This window comes from Sander vitreus, chromosome 21, assembly GCF_031162955.1.
Source record: "Sander vitreus isolate 19-12246 chromosome 21, sanVit1, whole genome shotgun sequence".
Classification (NCBI taxonomy): Eukaryota; Metazoa; Chordata; class Actinopteri; order Perciformes; family Percidae; genus Sander; species Sander vitreus.
Genome location: NC_135875.1, coordinates 16194156 through 16214481, shown reverse-complemented (window position 1 = coordinate 16214481; position 20326 = coordinate 16194156). Strand labels below are relative to the sequence as shown.

Genomic DNA, 20326 nt, shown 5'->3' with positions numbered 1-20326 from the left:
TGACAGACCTTTAGCACTGATGCTTCTCAGATCAGTGATCTTCATCAGCATCTTGGGGAACATGTGTGGTTTGTGGGGCCTCCTCCTCCTTACATAAATCTTCAACGCCTCCAGGAGGGGCTCCTGCAGGATGTCTACCTTCTCTGCCTGTTCCAAGTCCTGACGATCTGTAGAGAAACACACAAAGTACAGAAACAATGTGTCACTAATCTCCTCTTGTCATAGTCACAGGTAGCCACTAGGTGGTGCTCAAAGAAAGAGCACAGCTTAGCTGCCCTACTGCTATTTTATCCAGAGACAATGGTGACACTCAGTCCAGGTCATAGCTTTATTAAACTGGTAAGACTGTGTAACAGACTGTCAATTGGCAAAGAGAATGTTGAGTAAGTTGTGGGGAGACTTGCCATACCTCCACACAGCAAACAGATGGCGCTGAGCAGCCCTGTCTCTGCATCATCCATCTCTAGAGGAAGGAGCTGGTTGGCGAAGGCAAAAACCAGGTCGGTAAGGGGGCCGAAGCCGGCATTGTGCATCTGGGTTCGGTTTAGCGTGAGTCCATCTGAGAAAGTCATGGTGTCTTGCTCTGGTGTGTAGCGTGTACATATCCGGAGTATCTGGAGACAGCAGAGTCAGAATGGGACAATAGGTTAGAAATTTGAACCACTCCTCTACTGTGGAGGTGAAATAAAATGTTGGGTGAAATAAAAATGTTGGGTCGTTGTTCTTACCAGGATGTCCAGACAGGCAGCTTTGAGCAGAGTGATCTGGTCGGCGATGGTAAGCGTTGTGAAGCCGGGAAGCTGCTTAGCAAACTCCACTGTCTTTATGATGCACTTGGTGGAGAGTTCACTGAACTTGTCCCACAGGTCTACGTCCAAGGATACACGTCGTTCTGAGCTGTTACTCTGGACGGAGGGGAAGAGGTGAGGAAAATGTTTAGATATTTCCAGATTAATTTCATTACAAGTGCAGCTGACAATAAACTAACAAAGGTGAACACAGGGAGTCCAGATTGCCAGTGTCATGGTACTGACCGTAGTGTATTTGCCCAGCTGGCAGAGAGAGGGGAACGTTTCCTGGTGTGCCTTGCGAACCCTGTCGATCATTCGCTCTGTGTCGGGACTCAACACGTAGCTCTCTGTGCACTCCTGCTTCTTGCTGTCATCCTTTTTCTTCTTGTTCCGGTCGTTCCTCACTGCTACAGGGAGGAAGGGAGAGAGCCAGAGAGTAGGATTACTATGTGTGACAGAGACATTTGGCTTAAGTGACAGACTTTAGCTCTTGACAAGCTTAATGTCTAAGCTTTCATTAATTTAAATAAAGAGGTTTATATCAGACAATTGTTTTGAAAATCACTGCAGTAAAAACTACACCTATGTGGCCTTCATCGTCCAATTAAATCTGAAAGTATTGCTTAAAAAGGTACTGCAACATGCTAACAACCGCAGAGTCTGTATGTCCCACATACTAACTACCAAAAAGCAAACTGAGATCAAAGGCAAAGTCATCAGCAAGAAAGCAAGATGCTCTGTCTGCAGCTACAGCAATCGCAGCACTACTTCTCTTATCCTATGCTGTAAGATAAATGTTGTGAGACGGCTCCATCGGAGAACGGCTATGGTAATGGAGGGAGGGGGCAAAAAAAACTTGAAATAATCCAATGTGGTTTCCCTCTGGGCGATCTGGCTGAGAATAGTGTGCTCACCCCAAATGACAAAAAACACTAGGCGGGGTGTTTAGCATTGGAATCCCATTACCGGCTCCATCCATTTCTCCCAGCCCATCCAGACTGGGGTGCAGTTTAGCTATGACTGGGTTGTGTATGTATGTATGTATGTGTGTGTGTGTGTGTGTGTGTGTGTGTGTGTGTGTGTGTGTGTGTGTGTGTGTGTGTGTGTGTGTGTGTGTGTTGAGGGTGGGGGTGGGATGGGTGAGACGGGGTGCAAGTTGATAAATAGTGGTGGGGGATGGAGCTATCCATAAGGCTGACAAATTGCCACAGCTTTCATTAGGGGTCCCGGCTAATCTAATAACATAATATGACAAATATCCTGCCTCTAATGGTTTTTGAAAGGGCTCGACTGCTGAGCCCATACCGGATAAAAACCTTCCAGCTTTCTCTATAACTCTCACGTCTCTCTCTCTCTCTCCCTTGGTTATACAAAACACGCTCTCTTTTCTCCTCTCATTTCATTCTCACCAACGCACACTATCTCCCCTTTACAAAATTGTATTTCTTGTGCATTAAATCATCCCACTCTCCTGAACTCATCTCTATCAGTTCTCGAATCTCCACCTCCCCTCGAGGTACCTGAATTTCCCCTAGTCGCTGACCTAAGATCAGCTTTTTCTTGTCTTCATCCTAACCTTGACCATTGAGGGTGAGAGCGCTCAGGCTGATGGGAGATCAGTGTCTGTGACAGAGGGGCATGGCCCGGAGCCAGGGAGGGATGCACTCCTCGGCGCTGCCGCTCATCCATCAGCCCACAGACAGGCCTCCCTGCCTGGGAGAACATGAAGGGAAGGAGGAAGGAGGGGGCTGGAAGTCTGATGCTGTACTATGTTATTGCTAAACACTGCTCGCCACAACAAGAAATGAAGAAGACCCTGCTGTGCAGATAGGGCATGGTAATGCTGCATTTACCAGCGTTTTATTGGTACTCATGTGGTCGGTTAGTGTAGTCACCAAAACACACGTGGCTATGCAGCAGTAAAGTCTGACACAAATCCCCATATTATACAGGATGCTATGATGGGATCATTGTATGAACTATGTCAATAAAAACAAAGCAACAAAAAAATCGATTTCCATTTACCTAATGATGTCTTGGTTAGTGAAGGAAACCCCTCTTAAGCAACCTTCAGCTTTTGAGGCCAGTGGCATAAAACTGTAGTAAGCTGCTGAACATATTTGGGCCAGCCCTGCTTATGGCGCTGATTGGGAATCTGTGCCCTGTCTGCCAGGCGAGGAGGGGTGGAGGGCTGCAACGCAGTCAAAGTCCAATTCATTCACAAATAAAAGTGGGGCATCCTTTGCGCCCAGACATTATCCGCGCTGACAAATTGGCAGCACAATCATAAGCCGCACAACACAATTTAATGAAGTCATTAAAAAACTATTAGGCACGACTGACGATCTGTCATGGCGAATTGCCACATGCAATAACTTGGGGTGGGAGGACTGTAGCGGGGGAGCGAAAATGAAAGAAATACTGTCTTGCTTTTTTATTGTGTGTGTGTGTGTGTGTGTGTGTGTGTGTGTGTGTGTGTGTGTGTGTGTGGACACATGCGTGCATTTGATGTTTGTGTGCGTGCTAACTTCCAGTGATGCATCTTTCAAAATGCATTATGAGAATATGAATGCTAATGGGGGAACTTGCATCCTGGATTGTTTGCGGTTACGTGTTCATTGCATAAAAATGATTTACAAAAGCCGGTGTGTAACGTGTACAGAATACTGTGACAGCACACAAACACACACACACACACACACACACACACACACACACACACACACACACACACACACACACCTCAATCATTTGCTCTCATCATGGATTTCAGCTGCAGTGTGCAGTTAATGGAAAATTTCTGTTAGAGCCTTGGTGTATGTTGTGTGTGTGTGTGTGTGTGTGTGTGTGTCTGTGTACAAGACAGAGAGAGGTGGGCAGACAGGGATAATTCGTGTGAGGAAAATTAAAGCGCTGGCAGCTCGTCCATCACACAGATTAAATTCAATGGAAAGATAAAAATGTCAATGTTCCCCCTGCTCCCGCTGCTCGCAGCGCAGAGCCACCGTCGACAGTGATGAAACTTTCTCCCTCTCCCTGTCCTCCAGCCTCTCTCATCCCTCCTCCTCCCTCCCTCCCTTCTGCTCTCTCAACTCTAGATTTTCATTCTCACTCACACTGAGTTCAATACTCTTTCCTCTCACAGCCTTCATCTTTCTCTGCTATCCTGCCTTTCTGGCTGATGTTATCCTCCCCTTGCGCTGTTCCATCATTCTTTTTCTTCATCTTATTTTACTTTTATTACTTTTTTCTATCGCTGAATAACACCTTCCTCGAGGAAGATGTGGGCGATAGCTTTATGGGGGGGGGGGAGATGATAAAGGGAGGAAAGTACAGAGGTATGGGAGCTGGTCTGAACGCACCAACGTAAATTCTGTTTGTACAAGGATTGTGTAACTGAACAATATGATCATCCCTGATGCACAAAGATGACTTAAAATGTGTCAGCAGTGGGAATTAAGTTACTTTAGCTAAAATTTGCTTAAAATATGGCATCCTATATATATATATATATTTCTTTTTGCAGAGAGTTAGAGGAGAAGATTGATACCATTCTAAAGTCATGTGGATAAAGGATTAAGCAGGAACAGCGGGTTAGCTTAGCATAAAGACTGTAAATAAGGGGACTCAGATATATATATATATAGATATATATATATATATATATATATATATATGCTGCTCCAGAATCCAGTCATTCACAACCTTTTAGGGTTGTAACTCTTTAAACAAAGCAAAGTCAACTTGCAATCTCTGCAAGTTGACTGTTAGCTGTTAGCATTTCAAGCAAAGTTTTACCGTCTCAGATAGTATTAAAATATATATTCTATTCGTAGAGGCCTGAAGACTATGTTGTATTTAAAATAAATAAATAAATAAAAAGGAAAAATGTTTTAGCCATCTAAATATGATTGTGAACTTTATTTTCTTTTGTGATTTATTGTATGTTAACCTTCATTTTGACCACAAGTTTTGGTCTTCTTTAACCACACACTGTCAGGTTGATGATAATGTGGCACCAGGCTTACAGGCGTTTCCCTTGTAACCGTCCACTTGCTCCTAACACCCCCCCTCCTCCCTCCTTCTGATGCCGTCTTGCTTGGCATTGCCACCTGGCAGCAGGCCTGGCACGGTCGTCTGGAGCTGTCTGCCGACAGACACAAGGTCACCCAGACATCCCCCAGCTCCTGCAGGGGGTCCACCTTCTGTGTGTGTGTGTGTGTGTGTATGTGTGACAGAGAGTGTATTGTGTTTAAGTGGAGCTGTCGGAGTGCATTTCTGTTAAAGCATTTTTTTTTCATATCAGTTTGTTTGTTACTTTGCATGTGCATAATTTGAGTATGTGCATGAAATTATGCACAAGCATGTATTTCTGTGTGTGTGTGTGTGTGTGTGTGTGTGTGTGTGTGTGTGTGTGTGTGTGTGTGAGAGAGAGAGAGAGGCAGTGAGACTCCCTGCTGGCCCCAGATGGCCAGCCTCTCCTTCCTCACCAGCCCAGACCAGTTTCACTCGCCAAAGTCACTGCTGAGGACACAAGACCAGCATTCGGCACACTCTGCACAAAATGACCGCAATCAGAAAAAGGCATTACTGTTAAACTAAAAGCAGTTGAGCAAAGGTGGCTTGAAACCTATCCGATAATAAAAAATGTCAAGCCTCTATTCCATTCAAAAAAACAATTTTAGCTGTTTTGACTTCAGACTTCAGTTCAGTACTCACTTATTCACCACTAGATGGCTCTCCAACTCCAATTATTTCCCCTGTTGTGTGTGTGTGTGTGTGTGTGTGTGTGTGTGTGTGTGTGTGTGTGTGTGTGTGTGTGTGTGTGTAAAAGAGCTGGCTGCTGTGATCCTTCTAACCATGATTAATGGCCCCATTCAAAGGTAAAGAGCTCAGGAGCTCAGAGGATAACTTCTTTTACTGTAAGCCACAGTGCTGTGGCATGGGGAGTGCTCCCTGCACTCGCTGTACCAGAAAGATGAGGTAAATAGCGCTGGGAAGACAGGAGGCAGAGAGGGATAGAGCAATGGAGGTTGTCTGCATATGAGTTTAAACAGGCCTGTGAGAGGAGGAGAGGTGCTACACTTCCTGTCTGCATATGCTTACAAGTTCTATTACTAAGCATCTATTAGTATTCACGAGTACAAATGCGTCCCATACACACCATTATGGTAATGTGTAAAACGATAGCAAGTGTGTGTCTGTGTGTATAACAGAGTGTGTCATGGGATCGGGCTGAGGTAAAAACCCTGCTGTCCTCTGAGTTCTCTGTGTTCACACCTCTTCCAATTACTTTATCAAGTCTTGACTGCCTGGGCATATGTGTGTGTGTGTGTGTGTGTGTGTGTGTGTGTGTGTGTGTGTGTGTGTGTGTGTGTGTGCACGCTCGCAAAAGTGTGTGTTCACACAGCCCCCGGGGTGCAATGATGGGAGCAGACGCCTGCTCTTTCACTCTCGGCAGGTGAGAACATATTCATCACAGAGGCCTGCCAAGCCTGGCGACACCCTGACTGTTATTGCCAGTGTGCATCACGGCTGCCCTTTGTCTCGCTTTTACAGTGGATATTCTCTTCAAACAAAACAAAACAAAACAAAAACCAACTAAAAGCCTCAATGTGTGAGGAATTATTAGCAACAGCTTTGATTTCCCTTTGACTTTGTTTTGGTATCACCACAGGTCATTAGAATTTTCTCAGAAAAATGCGGAAAACTGACAGGATGGGGTCTCCCCCCAGTGCAGTCGTAAATAAATGATGAATCAAGTGCAACATTCACACTTGAATCCCCACCAAAGCTGATATGTGTGTGCATCAATTTGGAGCGCTTATGCAAGTGGAACAAATGTCATCAAATGCTCCTTTAGCTTAGGACTTCCTGCAGTGGTAACAATCATGCTAACTCTTCTGGGATTAAACAACTATGATGAGATCTGTGCTTGGTCTTAAGAGCCCTGTTGGAGGAGGGAGTTCTGGACAACACAGTTTTTATACTCACATTCCTTGGACATCCCGACTTCCAGGCACTTCTGCAGCCGACAGTACTGGCAGCGGTTGCGGGTGACTTTGTTGATGATGCAGTTCTTCTCCCGGTGACAAGTGTACACCATGTTCTTCTGGATGCTTCTCCGAAAGAAGCCCTGTGTGACAGGAAGGCAGAGAGATGAGGAGATGAGGACAGGGGGATGGCTGGCAAAAGAAGTGTGAGGGAAATATGACTACAGGGATGCAAATAGCTAAATTACTTGGCAAATGGAGTTGTGCTGTTTGTTGTTGCATGTCGGCCCTGCGTATGGTTATATATCAACATTACTGCTCTGGTTGCCTTTTGCAAACACTGGCCTCATATGTTGATCATGTTTATGATTTATGATTATTATTTTCATACAGTTCCCAACAACTAAACTACTTGCAAGGTTAAAAGAATGAAAGAGGCCATGCAAAATGGTCATATGCAGCTAGAGTTAAAAAGGCAATAAACCAAATAGTTACAACAGGTCCTTTAAAGGCTAATTCCATGACATAATCTGGCCAGAGACTAATAGTGACGCCCACCTGCTCAGTGAGGGCCACCACAACACAAAGTATTTTATTTTGGAGATGTTTCAGGTCCACAGGCTTTTGGGGCAAAAGGCACAGGGTTACTGGGTGCCATATAACCATGGCCCAGTTTACACAGCCAGAAATAAGCAATTCTAGATCCAGGCCAAGCGCGTATTATTAGAGAGAAACATACAGAGAGATAACAGGCTGAAAAGAAATCCCTCTTTTCCTGCATTTCCCTTTGTAACTGAACTAGATCAAAGAAAAAGCATTTTAAAATGTAGTCCATGAGGTAGAGGACAAATTATAATGAGCTCATCTTTGATCACTGAGCTGGAATGAGAGATTTTTGGGGAGGCTAACTATGTTTTTATTGCACAAAAGCAAGACATAGAAACAAGAGCAAATTATCTCTCCCTGATAGATAAGATTACAAAAAAGCCATGCATGGCAACTCAGATTCTCCTTAATGCCACGCACCCCCAGAAAATCAATGTTAACCTCTGTGGCCCTAGTGCTCAAACATCCCTTGTGTGTCAAAAAGATAAAAAAATAAAAAAATAGGTTAATGCAAATTAGCCTCTGAGTACTCTGCAAGCAGGGCTCGGGACAAGTGTAATACAGGTCAGCGTCAGTATTGATGTGACGCAGTTGGACATGGGTTATGTTTTGGTGGGAAGGAGGGTGGGCGGGACTAGCTAGGGAGAGAGGGAGGTAGGGTGGCTGCCGAAGGGGCCCGTCCCATGCCAAGGGATTAGCTTTGCTAGCCGACAGATGGCCAGTGGACATACAGTAAGCCCGCAATTTGTCCCTCCCGGATCACCAGCCTCTTCTCACTTCTCCCATCCACCACCACAGAGTGGAAGTGATTCAGGCTTTTAATGAACCATGAGGAGGAATTGCAGTTTGTCACATATCTGTTTGAGCAAGGCACCAGTGCGGGCGATAGTTTTGATTACAGGCTGCTAGAGGAAGCGTTTCAATCCTCAGAGGGTCACATCATCTAACCTTAGTCCGGATTTCATCAAGGCCTCATATCTGCTTTGCAACCGGTTGCCGCATAAAATACATTTTTAGTGATGGGTTAAAAATTCCAATCACAGTCCTGTTTTTCACGCACCATTATCAGCCTAGAAATAAAAGGTTTGGTACCTCCTTAGATTCCTACAAACTCCTCTGAGGAGACCTGCGGTCTCCCAACAAAACAGGGGGGCCTGAACAAACAACAAAGTAGAGAGAACAAGGCTAGTATTTTGATGTTAATTCTAGCTGCTGATGCTAAAAAGTCTGGGGTCTTTGTGTGTGTATGCGTGTATCATGTCCCCATTGAGCCGCCGGTGCCCTGACCCTGACCCCAGTGTCACAGGGGATTAACCCACTCCCCCCACGCAACACCAGGCCCAGGTGCCCTCTCGCTGCACCTCCCGAATTGGCCGCTGCTGCCGGCTCGTGGGCCAGTCGGTTGGTCCTGCCCCCCCGCCCCTCTCCTTCTTTTTGGAGTCATTGCTTCCTGCGGCCCTTAAGCCTCTTTTTGTATCACCGCTTAATCCACCCAGCGACAAGAGCCCTCAGCGGGCCTGTCAGCCACCCTGCAGTGTTCAGAGGAGATGAGAGCTGCAAGAAGCAGGGAGAGGGAGGGATGAAAAAGAGGACTGAAAGGTAACAGCACATACATGATTGTCATGTGCTCTTGAATTCACAGCTGTCTACCTGGCGTGCGTTATGAGCTGTGCATTTATGAGTGTGTCAGTGCCTTCTACTTTGCATGTGTGTGATGAAATGCTTTATTAAGAGGGAAGCGGGGGGGGTGGGGGTTGGCGAGGTCACAGGGAAGCACAGGAATCCTCTCTTACGTGACTTTCACACTGTGCCCAGATTAAGAGTGCGTTCCCAGCCTCCCACTGTGCATGTGCGTATGTGTGTGTGCCCCTGCCTTTATTACAGAGCAGCTATTGCTACAGCCCACACATTAGTAAAGACGGATGCTTGGTAAGAGGGCTGAAAAACACAGCAAATAGGTAACATTCTTGCTAAAAGTGGCGGTTGGGAATTCTAGAAATATGGTTACACTTCCCTCCCATTGCAGCAGATACCAGGAGGAGGGAGCGCCTGCTGCGCGCTGCCGTGCCTTCAAGACAAAAACATAAACATGAGGGGGTGGACATGCATATTTAATGTTTAAGTGTTAATATCTGGAGGGGAAAAGAAGTGCAATGCCGGTGAGTATATGCAGGCGGTAGAACTTAAACAACAAACGAATGAGCTGTCTCCAAGTAGCAGAGCTCAACATCCCCCTCCTGTTTCCTCTGTTCGCTGCAGCCCCCAGGAAATGCCTTTGTAGTTTGACATGCTGCAGCAAAGCTAGCGCTGCTAACCCTCGATTTACCCCAGTCTCAGATGAGACAACCATATACATTCACATGCCTGTAGCGTTGAATTATTGAGTATGCGATGCCAAGTCATCTCCTCTGAAGTCAGAGATACGATGAAGGCATCCTGAATTTTTCAAATAAGCACTGCGGCTGTTGAGTGGGCAGACACCCGGCTCATTGACAGGGGACTAGCTGCTGAACTAAGGATATTTTCATAGTTTTAGCCAACATTCCTAATGATTATAATATTTTTTTTTGTTGGGACTTTTCCCTTTATTTGAAAGTGGATAGACATGAAAGGGGGAGAGAGATGGGGGATGATACGCAGCAAAGGGCAGCAGGTCGGATTCGAACCCTGCGCCGCTGCAGGACTCAGCCAACATACAACTTACTGGGTGAGCTAGAGGTCACCCCTGATTATAATATTTGATGATAAATTGTTGTGTTCTTTGGTGGCAGTGACATGAAATGAGGTGAAATGAATCCTAAATCAAAGCAGGGCCAGTTCCAGGGAGCAGAGAGAGCGTGTCAGCAACTGATGCTAAAACTTCTGAATGAAGTTGTCATCGTTCTAAAAAATAATATGCACAGCCCAATAATTGTTGGCTGATGAATTAAAACAACAGCTATATTCTCAGTGCACAATGGCCTTAAAATGCTAATTACAGTGTCAATTCTGATACTGTTTCTGAGCTGTCAGAGAGAACAACACTGTGATCACTAAGGAGAAACTAATTACTCACGTTCACAGCTCGTCTATTGTTTGACCTCCTTCTGTGTTTCTCAAGCTGTTACAGAGTTTTGACCTGCCATTAGCAAGTGTCAGGCTGTTGTGTGTTTAATTCCTTTTAAATGCCGCCTTTGTCTATGATCGACGTCACTGACAAACTACATGTAAAGATGTGAAGAGAATAACGACACAACTAATGCCTCTGCTTGAGGCGACATGAGGTTTAACACCGACACTAACCACAGAGCAGATTTCATACTTCTATATTGGACACACACACACACACACACACACACACACACACACACACACACACACACACAATCTCACCGGGGGCTGTGATTTAGCTATTTAATTCGATGATATTAGACAATGGGGAGCACTGTTAAGGTGACACAATTAAAAGCACTTGGGGACTTGAAATGACCTTTTGAGACCAAAGTTGATGCTTTTTAATACATGTAAGCACCTGGAAAAAAAATAAACAATCAAAGTTTTCCCACGGTCACATTTCCTGCCCATGCTAAACTGTTTAGAAACACAAAATCTAATAAAACACAATTATGTTAGAAAAGATTTAGTACATCACACATACTACACATTATTTGGACAAGGCAACTATGCACCATCTTCCCTGTCTCTCACACACTCATGCTTAGCCTCTCTCAGTACACACACGTGCATGCGCGCGCACACACAGACACACACACACACACACACACTTGTCTAGCCTAGACAGTCAAGAATAGATTTGATATGAGGTAAGTAAATAACTTGACTTCGGTCTAAGCATGTCTACATACAAAACCTGTCAAAACTAAAAAAGACGATTATCAAAAATGGTATGACTTTAAATTTGGGGAAATCAAATTTGCAGATATTTCAAACACAGCCAGCAGCCAGTGTGGTTTCCCATAGAAAACAGCACAGGGGTCAGCCTCTTCTTACTTTGTTAACTTTTTATAAGTGGCGTTTGGGGAGCAGGTTGAGTTTCATGGAGCACGGGGAGGGTTTGGTTTTAAGGGTTACGTGTTTGTATGTATGAATCCTTACTTCCCTGTGCCCTCGTCCTTGTGTGCATTCTTTACTCATTTTCCACCTCACCCCCCGCCCTGTGCTCTGGTGCGTCTTTCTTTTGGTGTCAATGAGTTCAGCTGTCCGCCTAATCTGCTGCCCCTTCAACCATCCCCACTTCTCTCTTTTTAGCTGTTCATGCCTCCCAGAGCCCAGTCTGCTCTCGCAATCCCACTATCTCACTCCCTGCAGTTTCTCCCATATTTGTGTAGTTTTGTCTGCATTTCTACATTCCTTCTGAATTCCTGCCCTTTCTTACTGTTTTTTTAACTGCTGCTGCCTCCTTTCGCTCTGCTCTACCCCCCTTCCTCTCGCAGCACTTCTATCTCTGCGCATATGGCAACACATACAGACCACAGTATTGGCTCCACGGTCGATAAGTCAAAGGGTCTAGCAGGCACCTGTCACCAACAGCACCCCCCTGCCTGCCTGCCTGCTTTCATAGAACCACTCCCTACCTCCACTTGCTATACACAGGGCTGTTAGGATTTACATACTCATGTTTGGGTTCGGACTTGAGATTGGTGATGCGGACTTCTCAGTTGGTGGTGCGTGCATGCACATCAAGGACTTTTCCTTTGATTACCTGCCATGTTTTGTCGTCTTTCCTGTGTGCGTGAATGTCTCATCAGTAAGCTGTATGCTCTTGTCATAATATTGAGACTGAGGATGGACTTGTTTCTGACTATGGACAGTTCTCTGAGTTAAGTTAATTGATAAACTCTCAGGGAGTTTCCAGACATGATTAGCATGTGTAATTTAGGCTAGCTGTGACGTTAATTCTGTTTATGATAAATACTGTCACGTGTTGATGGCACTGCTAAGCTGCATCAAGATACTTGATTATACATTCTGTAATCATGTTTCTGTTTATGGATATCATATTGTGTACCAATTACCAGTTATTGCACTCTCGAAAGAACGCAGTGTTACTGGCACTGCCTTATTTAATTTGGCCAAGCTACAGGGTCAGCGGGTCTTTGATTTCGGTAGTATTGATACTGATAGGAGTGTTAGCATGCCTATTGATAGTAGTATGCTTGATTGTTATTGCTGTTAGTGTTTACATTATCAGAAAAGCCCAGTTAAATTATTGGTAGTTATGGCTAAACTCATATGTGTATATTTTCATTTCTATTTATTTTTCAGACCACACACATACCTTTGATGCATGTCATAATTACATATATTGTATTGCTGTGCTGTATTGAGGACAAATCACTCACTAAATTAAGCTCCATCCTGTCTCCTGTCTAGGATTTTCTGACCGACACTCCAGGGCGAGTGCTATCCTTGTTATTCCTCCACCAGAACCCCCCTATCTTTCAATGCATGACCGCCAAGCAAAAGAAAACGAGTTTGTGAAATGTTGACATTGTGGATATTGAAGGTTTGCACCTGGAAGTGAGATTACATTAGATTCCACAGATCCCTCCACCTCATCTCTAGAAGATATTTTTTAGGGATTGTCCTTTATTTATAACAGCTGAGGAGAGACAGGAAACGGGGGAGAGAGAGGGGGGATGACACCTCCACCTCATCTCTATCCTCCTCTGAGCTTACACAACTCTGGCTCTGTCCCCTTGGGAGCAGCAAGATAAAGAGGTATGTGTGCTCACACTAGCAGGAGAGCATGTATGCATGCAGCAACAACTATCAACTGATAACAGAGCAGATGGGGGTTATAAGGCCTCTTCAGCACCTGTATAACATGGAGGTATTGATAACAGACGGCCGATATGGACACGTCAGCAGACGGTTAGAGTAAAGCTGCATGACAAAGTTTCACATACTGCTCATGATTGGACGCAGGTCCATCATATACATTATCTTGTGCACAGTGTACAATGTGCACCGATATAGTATTTTTTTTGTGTTGAAATAGGCAATTGCATGTTGTCCAGGTTATATTGATGATTAGGCAACTCAATAAAGCAACCAATGTTGATTCCCCATGAAAACGTAGTCCATTTTGACTCATTTCCAACTTTACATTCCAGCATTAAACAATGAAAAACCCCAAAAGGATGTGAAATACTCAAAATGATGTGCTTTATCTTTTTCATCTTCTCAGCTTAGCCTGTGAAGATCATGTGAGCGTATTGTCCCCCCCCACAAATCACACGAAGGTTACAAGATTGACGAAACGTCTTGCTTGCTTGGCAGATTCAGAGGAAGGCAAGAAGTCTTACCTTGCAGCCCTCACAGGCGCTGACACCATAGTGGTACCCTGAGGACTTGTCCTGGCACACAAAGCAGGGCTTGTAGACACGGGGTGGCGGGGGAGGTGAGGGCGGGCTGGGCACTATCTCCTCTGAGCTGGTACTCTGGGTCTCTATCGCTGTGGACAGGAAAGAGCAACAACAGGGGAGGGGGGGTTAGTGAACACTATCAGATGGAGCGCTGACAGACATGCAGCATTAATCGATATCAGTGGGATAAACACTAAATCTCATGTGCGCACACACACACACACACACACACACACACACACACACACACACACACACACACAACATCTAATACAAATCACCAGAAGGGAAACTTATTCACTTTCTAGAAACAATGTGTTAGAAAGGAAAAGAAAAAAAAACAGCAAGGACAACTTCTTGATCAGACATTTTCTTTTCAGATCCGCCACAGGAAAGACTTAATAAAAATCTTTACAGAACAAACACTTACACACACACACACACACACACACACACACACACACACACACACACACACACACACACACACACACACACACACACACACACACACAGATCATCAAACACCAATGAAACCAGCCTCTGCAGAGTATTATTATTTACTGCTGAAATTATGGCTTGTGTGTATTGAGTGTTACAGCTAGAGGCTGCTTTGCTAGCAGGGCTCAAAGACAGCAGGTTTTCTCCTCTAATGCACGGCATTATGCTTTTATTTACAGTATTCAGAAATTGTGCAGTCTTTTTTTAAGTATGAAGGCTTGAAAATAAAGGATAAAAGATACACTGCGCCAATCAAGAACAACAAATAGCGCAGACGAGGCTAAGCATACTTCTCACTGCTTCTGACCAAGCAAGACAGGTCTTTGAAAACGTGTTTACCTTTCCCAACCAAACACACAACTAATTCCCTCTTATTCAATATCAGACCAGGGAACAGGAAGAGGCTGAATATGCTCCGTCTTCATCCAATAAGCACTAATATGACAAACCAAACAACATGTGAGCGCTTTGCAGGCTCCCATATTTGATGTGCTCGTACATAGTAAACAAAAGCAGTCCAGGATTGTAGGGAAGTAACCTGCTGTTGCCTTCATGTAATATGTATTGGACTTTGACCTCAATATCCTGTGTGTTGCAAAACACGGCTCTTTAATCAAACATAAAAACACACATTCACAGCGGAGACCTGCACCCTGTGGCCTATGGCTGACTAGAAGTGTATAATCCTGTTTTTAAATGGTGCCTTTTTGAGCCAGCATGTGTGTTTTGTAACCAGTTTTTTATACTGATGCCAATATTATGCCTGAGTTGTTTTTTTTTCATTTAAGAAAATAAGATGCACTTCAAGAACTTTGACTACAGTACGGAATTCTGTCCATATCCATACAGGTATCATATTTTACGCATGTGTGCAGTTTTGCACAACAGCTCAACAGAAGAGGGATTGGGGAGGTTGACAAGCAGCTCAGGAGCCGCCTGCAGCTCAGTGTGTAAATAAGCCCTCTATATTTAACAGATTGGGCTGGTTCAGCAGGTCCGTAGTACAGCTGGGAACATACTCCACGTGACGGCCCCGCAGACAAACACTACGCTCGCATTGGATCCTGAAACAACACACACAACTCTAATCTAACTGCACACTGGGCAATAAATAGCAAGGATAACGTTTTTTTCTACCTCTCTTTCTCTCACACATAACCACGCACGCTTTCCTATCCTTTTATAGTGACTATGTGCTGGTCTCTGCTTGCCAATCTCCACGTGCATGCAGCAGATGGTGCAAGGGAAGATTACATTCAGAACAACCAAAATTAACAGACCTGATGCCCAGATATGTTCAAGGCTTCCTGGATAAAATAACAGACAGAAGCACGGTACACCAAAATCCAGCCTCTCCAAAACCTGCGTGTTATCTCTGCAGTCGGGAAAACACACAGCATATCCAATGACAACACAGTGACACCCAATCAGGCCCAGGATATTAAGACATTTCTTATATTAGGGTCCAGATGTCATATGCCACTTTGACACCAGTGACAACCTTTTCAAGCTTTTGGTGTAAATCGGTTAATATGGGTTAAGGGGTGAAACTTTGGACCTCAGCCCTGAGTGAGAGACTTATTATTTGCTTATTAAACAGAGATTATTTTGTGAAGACATAGAAAAGGTATTTGCAATATCAGGGGAGAAGAAGAGAGAGTTTTCAGACGATGGAGGGCAAAGCTGAAGGGAGGAAAGCAGGGAGGCACAAAAAGGCAAAGATGTGGACGAGACAAAGAAGTATGATGTGTTTGAGCAATTAAAGACAGAAATACAAAACACTAACAGATGAAGTGATAAAGAAAATGGTAACACACAGGGAGTAAAAGCAAAGCTGTATTTATTACTTTACTCGTGTTCCTCCCTCGAGTTTGTCTGTGACACAAACCGCTGTCAGGATTGAATTTAAAGCCTTGAAAAACTACAAATGGGAGTATTTTGATGTGTTGAGCCAAAGTGTGAACTATTCATTTCAGAAAGGATTACAGAAAATGAGTCATACATTTGAGGAAATGTGTGGATATATGCTCATAAACAAGAATTATACTATTTTCCAGCAAGGAGAGTTATACATATAGCAAGTAATAATACTGTACTTGTACTGCAAGTAATATATTGTTTTGCTGTGGTAGAGGAGGAAAAATGAGAGGTCATTTTGTGCAAAAGAGGTAAAGGATTCAGTCACAAAGTGAGCTGGGAGGCTGAGTGTGAGAAGGAAAGGGAGAGAGATTCCGTCCCTTGCTTCTCATTGTCCTTTTACTGGTGTCACTACGGGCCAGCTTTGCCCATGCCACTGGGCCATGCAGTCACTGCGCTTAAATAGAGCAGCCCTTATATAACATGGCATATTTTCTCATAAGCAAAAAAACATTCACAGTTTTCTGTGCTCTTCTGCCTCTCTTGATGTGGATTGATTACAGCCCTTCATTATTAGAGTGACCACAGAGCGATTCATCCACGTTAAAGCTTCCTTCAGTAGACAAACAGATGTGCCACCCACCAACACATAAACATGAAAACTGCATCCATGCCTACATTTACACAGGCTTAGGGCTTTCCTGGAGCCATTTAAAAAGCCCCATCGGTCAGTTACACACACACACACACACACACACACACACATACACAGAATGCGTAGTCTTAATGAGAGCACCCATGGAAATCTGGGACACAAGGACGAGAGTCTGTGAGGGGGCTGGCGACTGTAATTAAATACAATGGCTGGATTCTGGAGCCTTGTCAAGCTGAGGCATGGAGCAAAACAATGGCAGGCCTGTGGACAGAGAGGCAGAAAGGCACAGCAGAGAGGACAGAGCTACTTAGCCCTTCAGCGGCCCTCACCCAGGCATTATTCAACACCAGCCTGCATCCAAGCTCTGATCAACACCAACTATCATACAAGCCTGCCTATTGTGCGATCCACCAAATCATACGCAGAAACACTGGAAGAACTGACTCACACTCGCCTGGAGAGCTTCCTTCCATATCCTTGCAACATATTAATGCTGGAAATGTGCAAGTCTGGCAAAGCCGGAGCCCCTCCAGAGCCTGCAAAGTCAACACAGTAACTAATACTTGTGCTACAGCTAGAATATCATTCCTTTAGCCAAGAGAGAGGAACATGAATAGAAAATAACACGCTGCTTTGCTTCAGGATACAGACACAGGAACCTGCAACCCTGAAAATAATGTTTAAATGAAAAACAGTAAGGATGTACTGATAAGGAATCTATTGTACTCTGATAGGGAAGCTATTGGTGAGGAGGTGAAACACACACCGCACGGACCCTATGGTCACCGCAATTGTTGTTAGCCAGACACAAGGCTGGATTGAAGACTACAGCCTGGCATGCTGTCAGACCAGACCCAGACACAGCACAGGCCGTCAGGTGTAACCAGCGGAAACCAACCTGACACTGCATTTAAACAGCAGAAGTCCATTTAAAGGAGGGTGTGTCTCTCTAACATCTGACCACTGGCTCTGGCTGAAAAGTAGCCTTTCTGCTCATTCTGGCACATTTAAAGTATTGGATGTATTGAATATTATTATGTTTCTAATTATGAATTTCATTGTTATTAATTGGTCTAAACAATGTGCGAGTTGGCCATGAATTAACAACATACTTCTCATAAAACCAAATTTTAATGACCAACACGTCAAAGCACCTAGATTTAATTTACTTAGATCTCTCCTCTGATATTCACATATGCAGACAAGTAAAATACACTCGGTGTGGGCACATGTGTGCGTGTGCAGCCTCCCAGATATCTTAATAGCTTAATGTGGCATGGTGTTCTCAAACTCAGAGCCAAAGCACTGGTGATTTAATTAAGTTCAAGTGTGAGTGGTCTGTAATGTCGCTCTTCAGATTCACTTTGCATACATCATGAGCCACAAGTGCACTTAGAGAGAAGCCGCGCCCTCGCAGCCACATCCTCCGTAAGCAATTACAGCATGCCTGGACTTAAATGAACAAATATGCAAGACTGAAATTAAATCTATTCTGATGATGAACTAGCCAGAGTTGTAAAATTGACATAAGATAGCCTGGCTAACATCAGCACTTCAAAAGGCATTGAGACCACAGACCAAGAGACACACAAACACACAAGCCCAGCGGCTATTATCAAGCCTCCAGACTCTGCTGTCTCGGCCCAGAGCTGCTGAGCAGTTCTTGAGGTTCAGCTCTGGGTTAGTCCTCTGAGATTTGATTACCTTCTTCCCTACTGGTTACTGGGCCCAGCTGTGAAGCATATTAATGAGATTTCACCATCATTAGGAGGAAGCTAACTACATTAGCAGACTGGCTGGTTGGCTGGCTGGATAGAGGTAAAGAGAAGTGGAGAAAATGAAGGCAGAGGGTATGGAGGAGAAGAAGGAGGGCTTTGACAGGGTCTTCCACTTTGTTGAATCCTACTCTATCACGAAGACCATTGTGTTCCCCTGGCTTCTATTAGGTTATTTGGACACACGGACACACGGACACACAACACACACACACACACACACACACACACACACACACTCGCCATGTGTAAGCTACATGGCAGGACATATACAGGTCCATTTGTCTTTCCATGCAGTGATTGTGCAGGAGAGGAAACACCAGACAGACCACCATGCCACAGGCTGCTGCATTAAAGCTCACTTTGAAGTCTGGTTAAAATAATGAAGTGGGATGGCCAATGAAACAGCCTCAGGGATAGTTACTGCCTTGCAAAAAACCTGGGATTTGTAGGCCAATGTATCATGCATGTCCATTAAAACGACTGTCAGCAACTTAAGAGCTTTTATGTGCAATGAAACAGACCAACAAGTGAGCAGAGAAGGGTATCACTCATGCATAGTGCTTGACTTTTGCTAAACATTCAGACGTTATTTTTGGTTTCCAAGTCAGGAATGTGGGTAAGCAGCAGGGGAAACTGTACACACACACACATGCACGCACACACACACGCACGCGCACACGCACACACACGCAGGAATGCTTTGTCAGCACTCTTCAATTACTGAAGGGGGAAATGGGACTATTTCCTTGCTTACAGGGAAATCCTGCCATTCTCTTACTAAGCGTCATAACAGCTCTCCGCTGAAAATGGATGGGGCTCCATTCGCTGCCTTTACACTGATTACTGACAGCAAAGCCACCACACCATCTAAATATGAGCGGGAGCGAGGGCGTGTGCATGCGCCATCCCGCGCTAGCAGGCACGCACAGACTGACAGCTGTTTGGTGAGCGACAGTGGGGTGTGTTTGTGTTCAAACACAGAGTGTGAACAGTTATTGGAGGGGAGAGGGGGAGGAACCTGGCGACAGGGCAGACAGGCATATGCACACACACACACACACACACACACACACACACACAGAGAGGAAGGAGAGCCAGTGGAGGTTGACATGGGGCAGGAGAGCAGACAGCGAGCCTTACGCCTCCTGTATTCTCTGTAACTGAATCCGGCCCTTCCACCCGTCTCCTGCCACTTTCCACTTTCATCCCCCCCCCTTATTCCTACCTGTCCCACTTACAGAGTCTGACATTCTCCTCTTCCCATTGCTCTCTACATCTAAGTCACAGGAAGTCCATTTCACTGCCAGCAAAAGGCCTTCAAATCTGACAGTATCCAACACAGGAATGTCAATATCTGATTCATCTTCCACCTGAAGACCCTAACAAATTGCAACGGATGCATTACAGTATTTAATCATCTTATAGATTGTTCTTGATTTGGAATGGTATTATGTTAGTAGCCCATTTGTCACTACTCCCACTCATGCTTGTTATGATGCCGTACGAATGTGTGTGCGTGTTTCAGTGAGGGTGAGTTAGGAGGATTACTGAGCATCCTCCTGCCCGGTTGTGCACACCGTAAGCTGCAGTATGTCTAGCTTGCAGTCTACCTTCTCACTGTGGAGAGAGAGAGGGAGAAGGCATGGAGATACAGGGGGCTGGCACTAAAAATGAGCCTCCAAGCTCCATTGTTTCTAACAGCGTCATGATATATTTTTCTGTGGCGCATGACACATCGCTTCCACTTAAGAGAGTGCGTTGTGGTCTACATTTCAGA

At 44.7% G+C, this 20326-nt stretch overlaps 1 protein-coding gene across 7 annotated transcripts in view; it reads right to left on the bottom strand.

Moving 5' to 3' along the window:
* raraa (retinoic acid receptor, alpha a) overlaps positions 1–20326 on the bottom strand; it is a 142904-nt gene that overhangs the window by 1531 nt on the left and 121047 nt on the right. For 6 of the 7 annotated variants that reach the window (XM_078278776.1, XM_078278777.1, XM_078278778.1 and 3 more), the window contains 6 exons: positions 13699–13847; positions 6786–6927; positions 1035–1198; positions 729–905; positions 410–614; positions 9–167 (listed from right to left, as the gene is read on the bottom strand). In XM_078278776.1, the coding sequence (XP_078134902.1) occupies positions 9–167; positions 410–614; positions 729–905; positions 1035–1198; positions 6786–6897 (817 nt within the window). In that variant the 5' untranslated portion in view covers positions 6898–6927; positions 13699–13847. The remainder of the gene's footprint in view (positions 1–8; positions 168–409; positions 615–728; positions 906–1034; positions 1199–6785; positions 6928–13698; positions 13848–20326) is intronic. The other variant, XM_078278773.1, reaches the window with a different exon arrangement.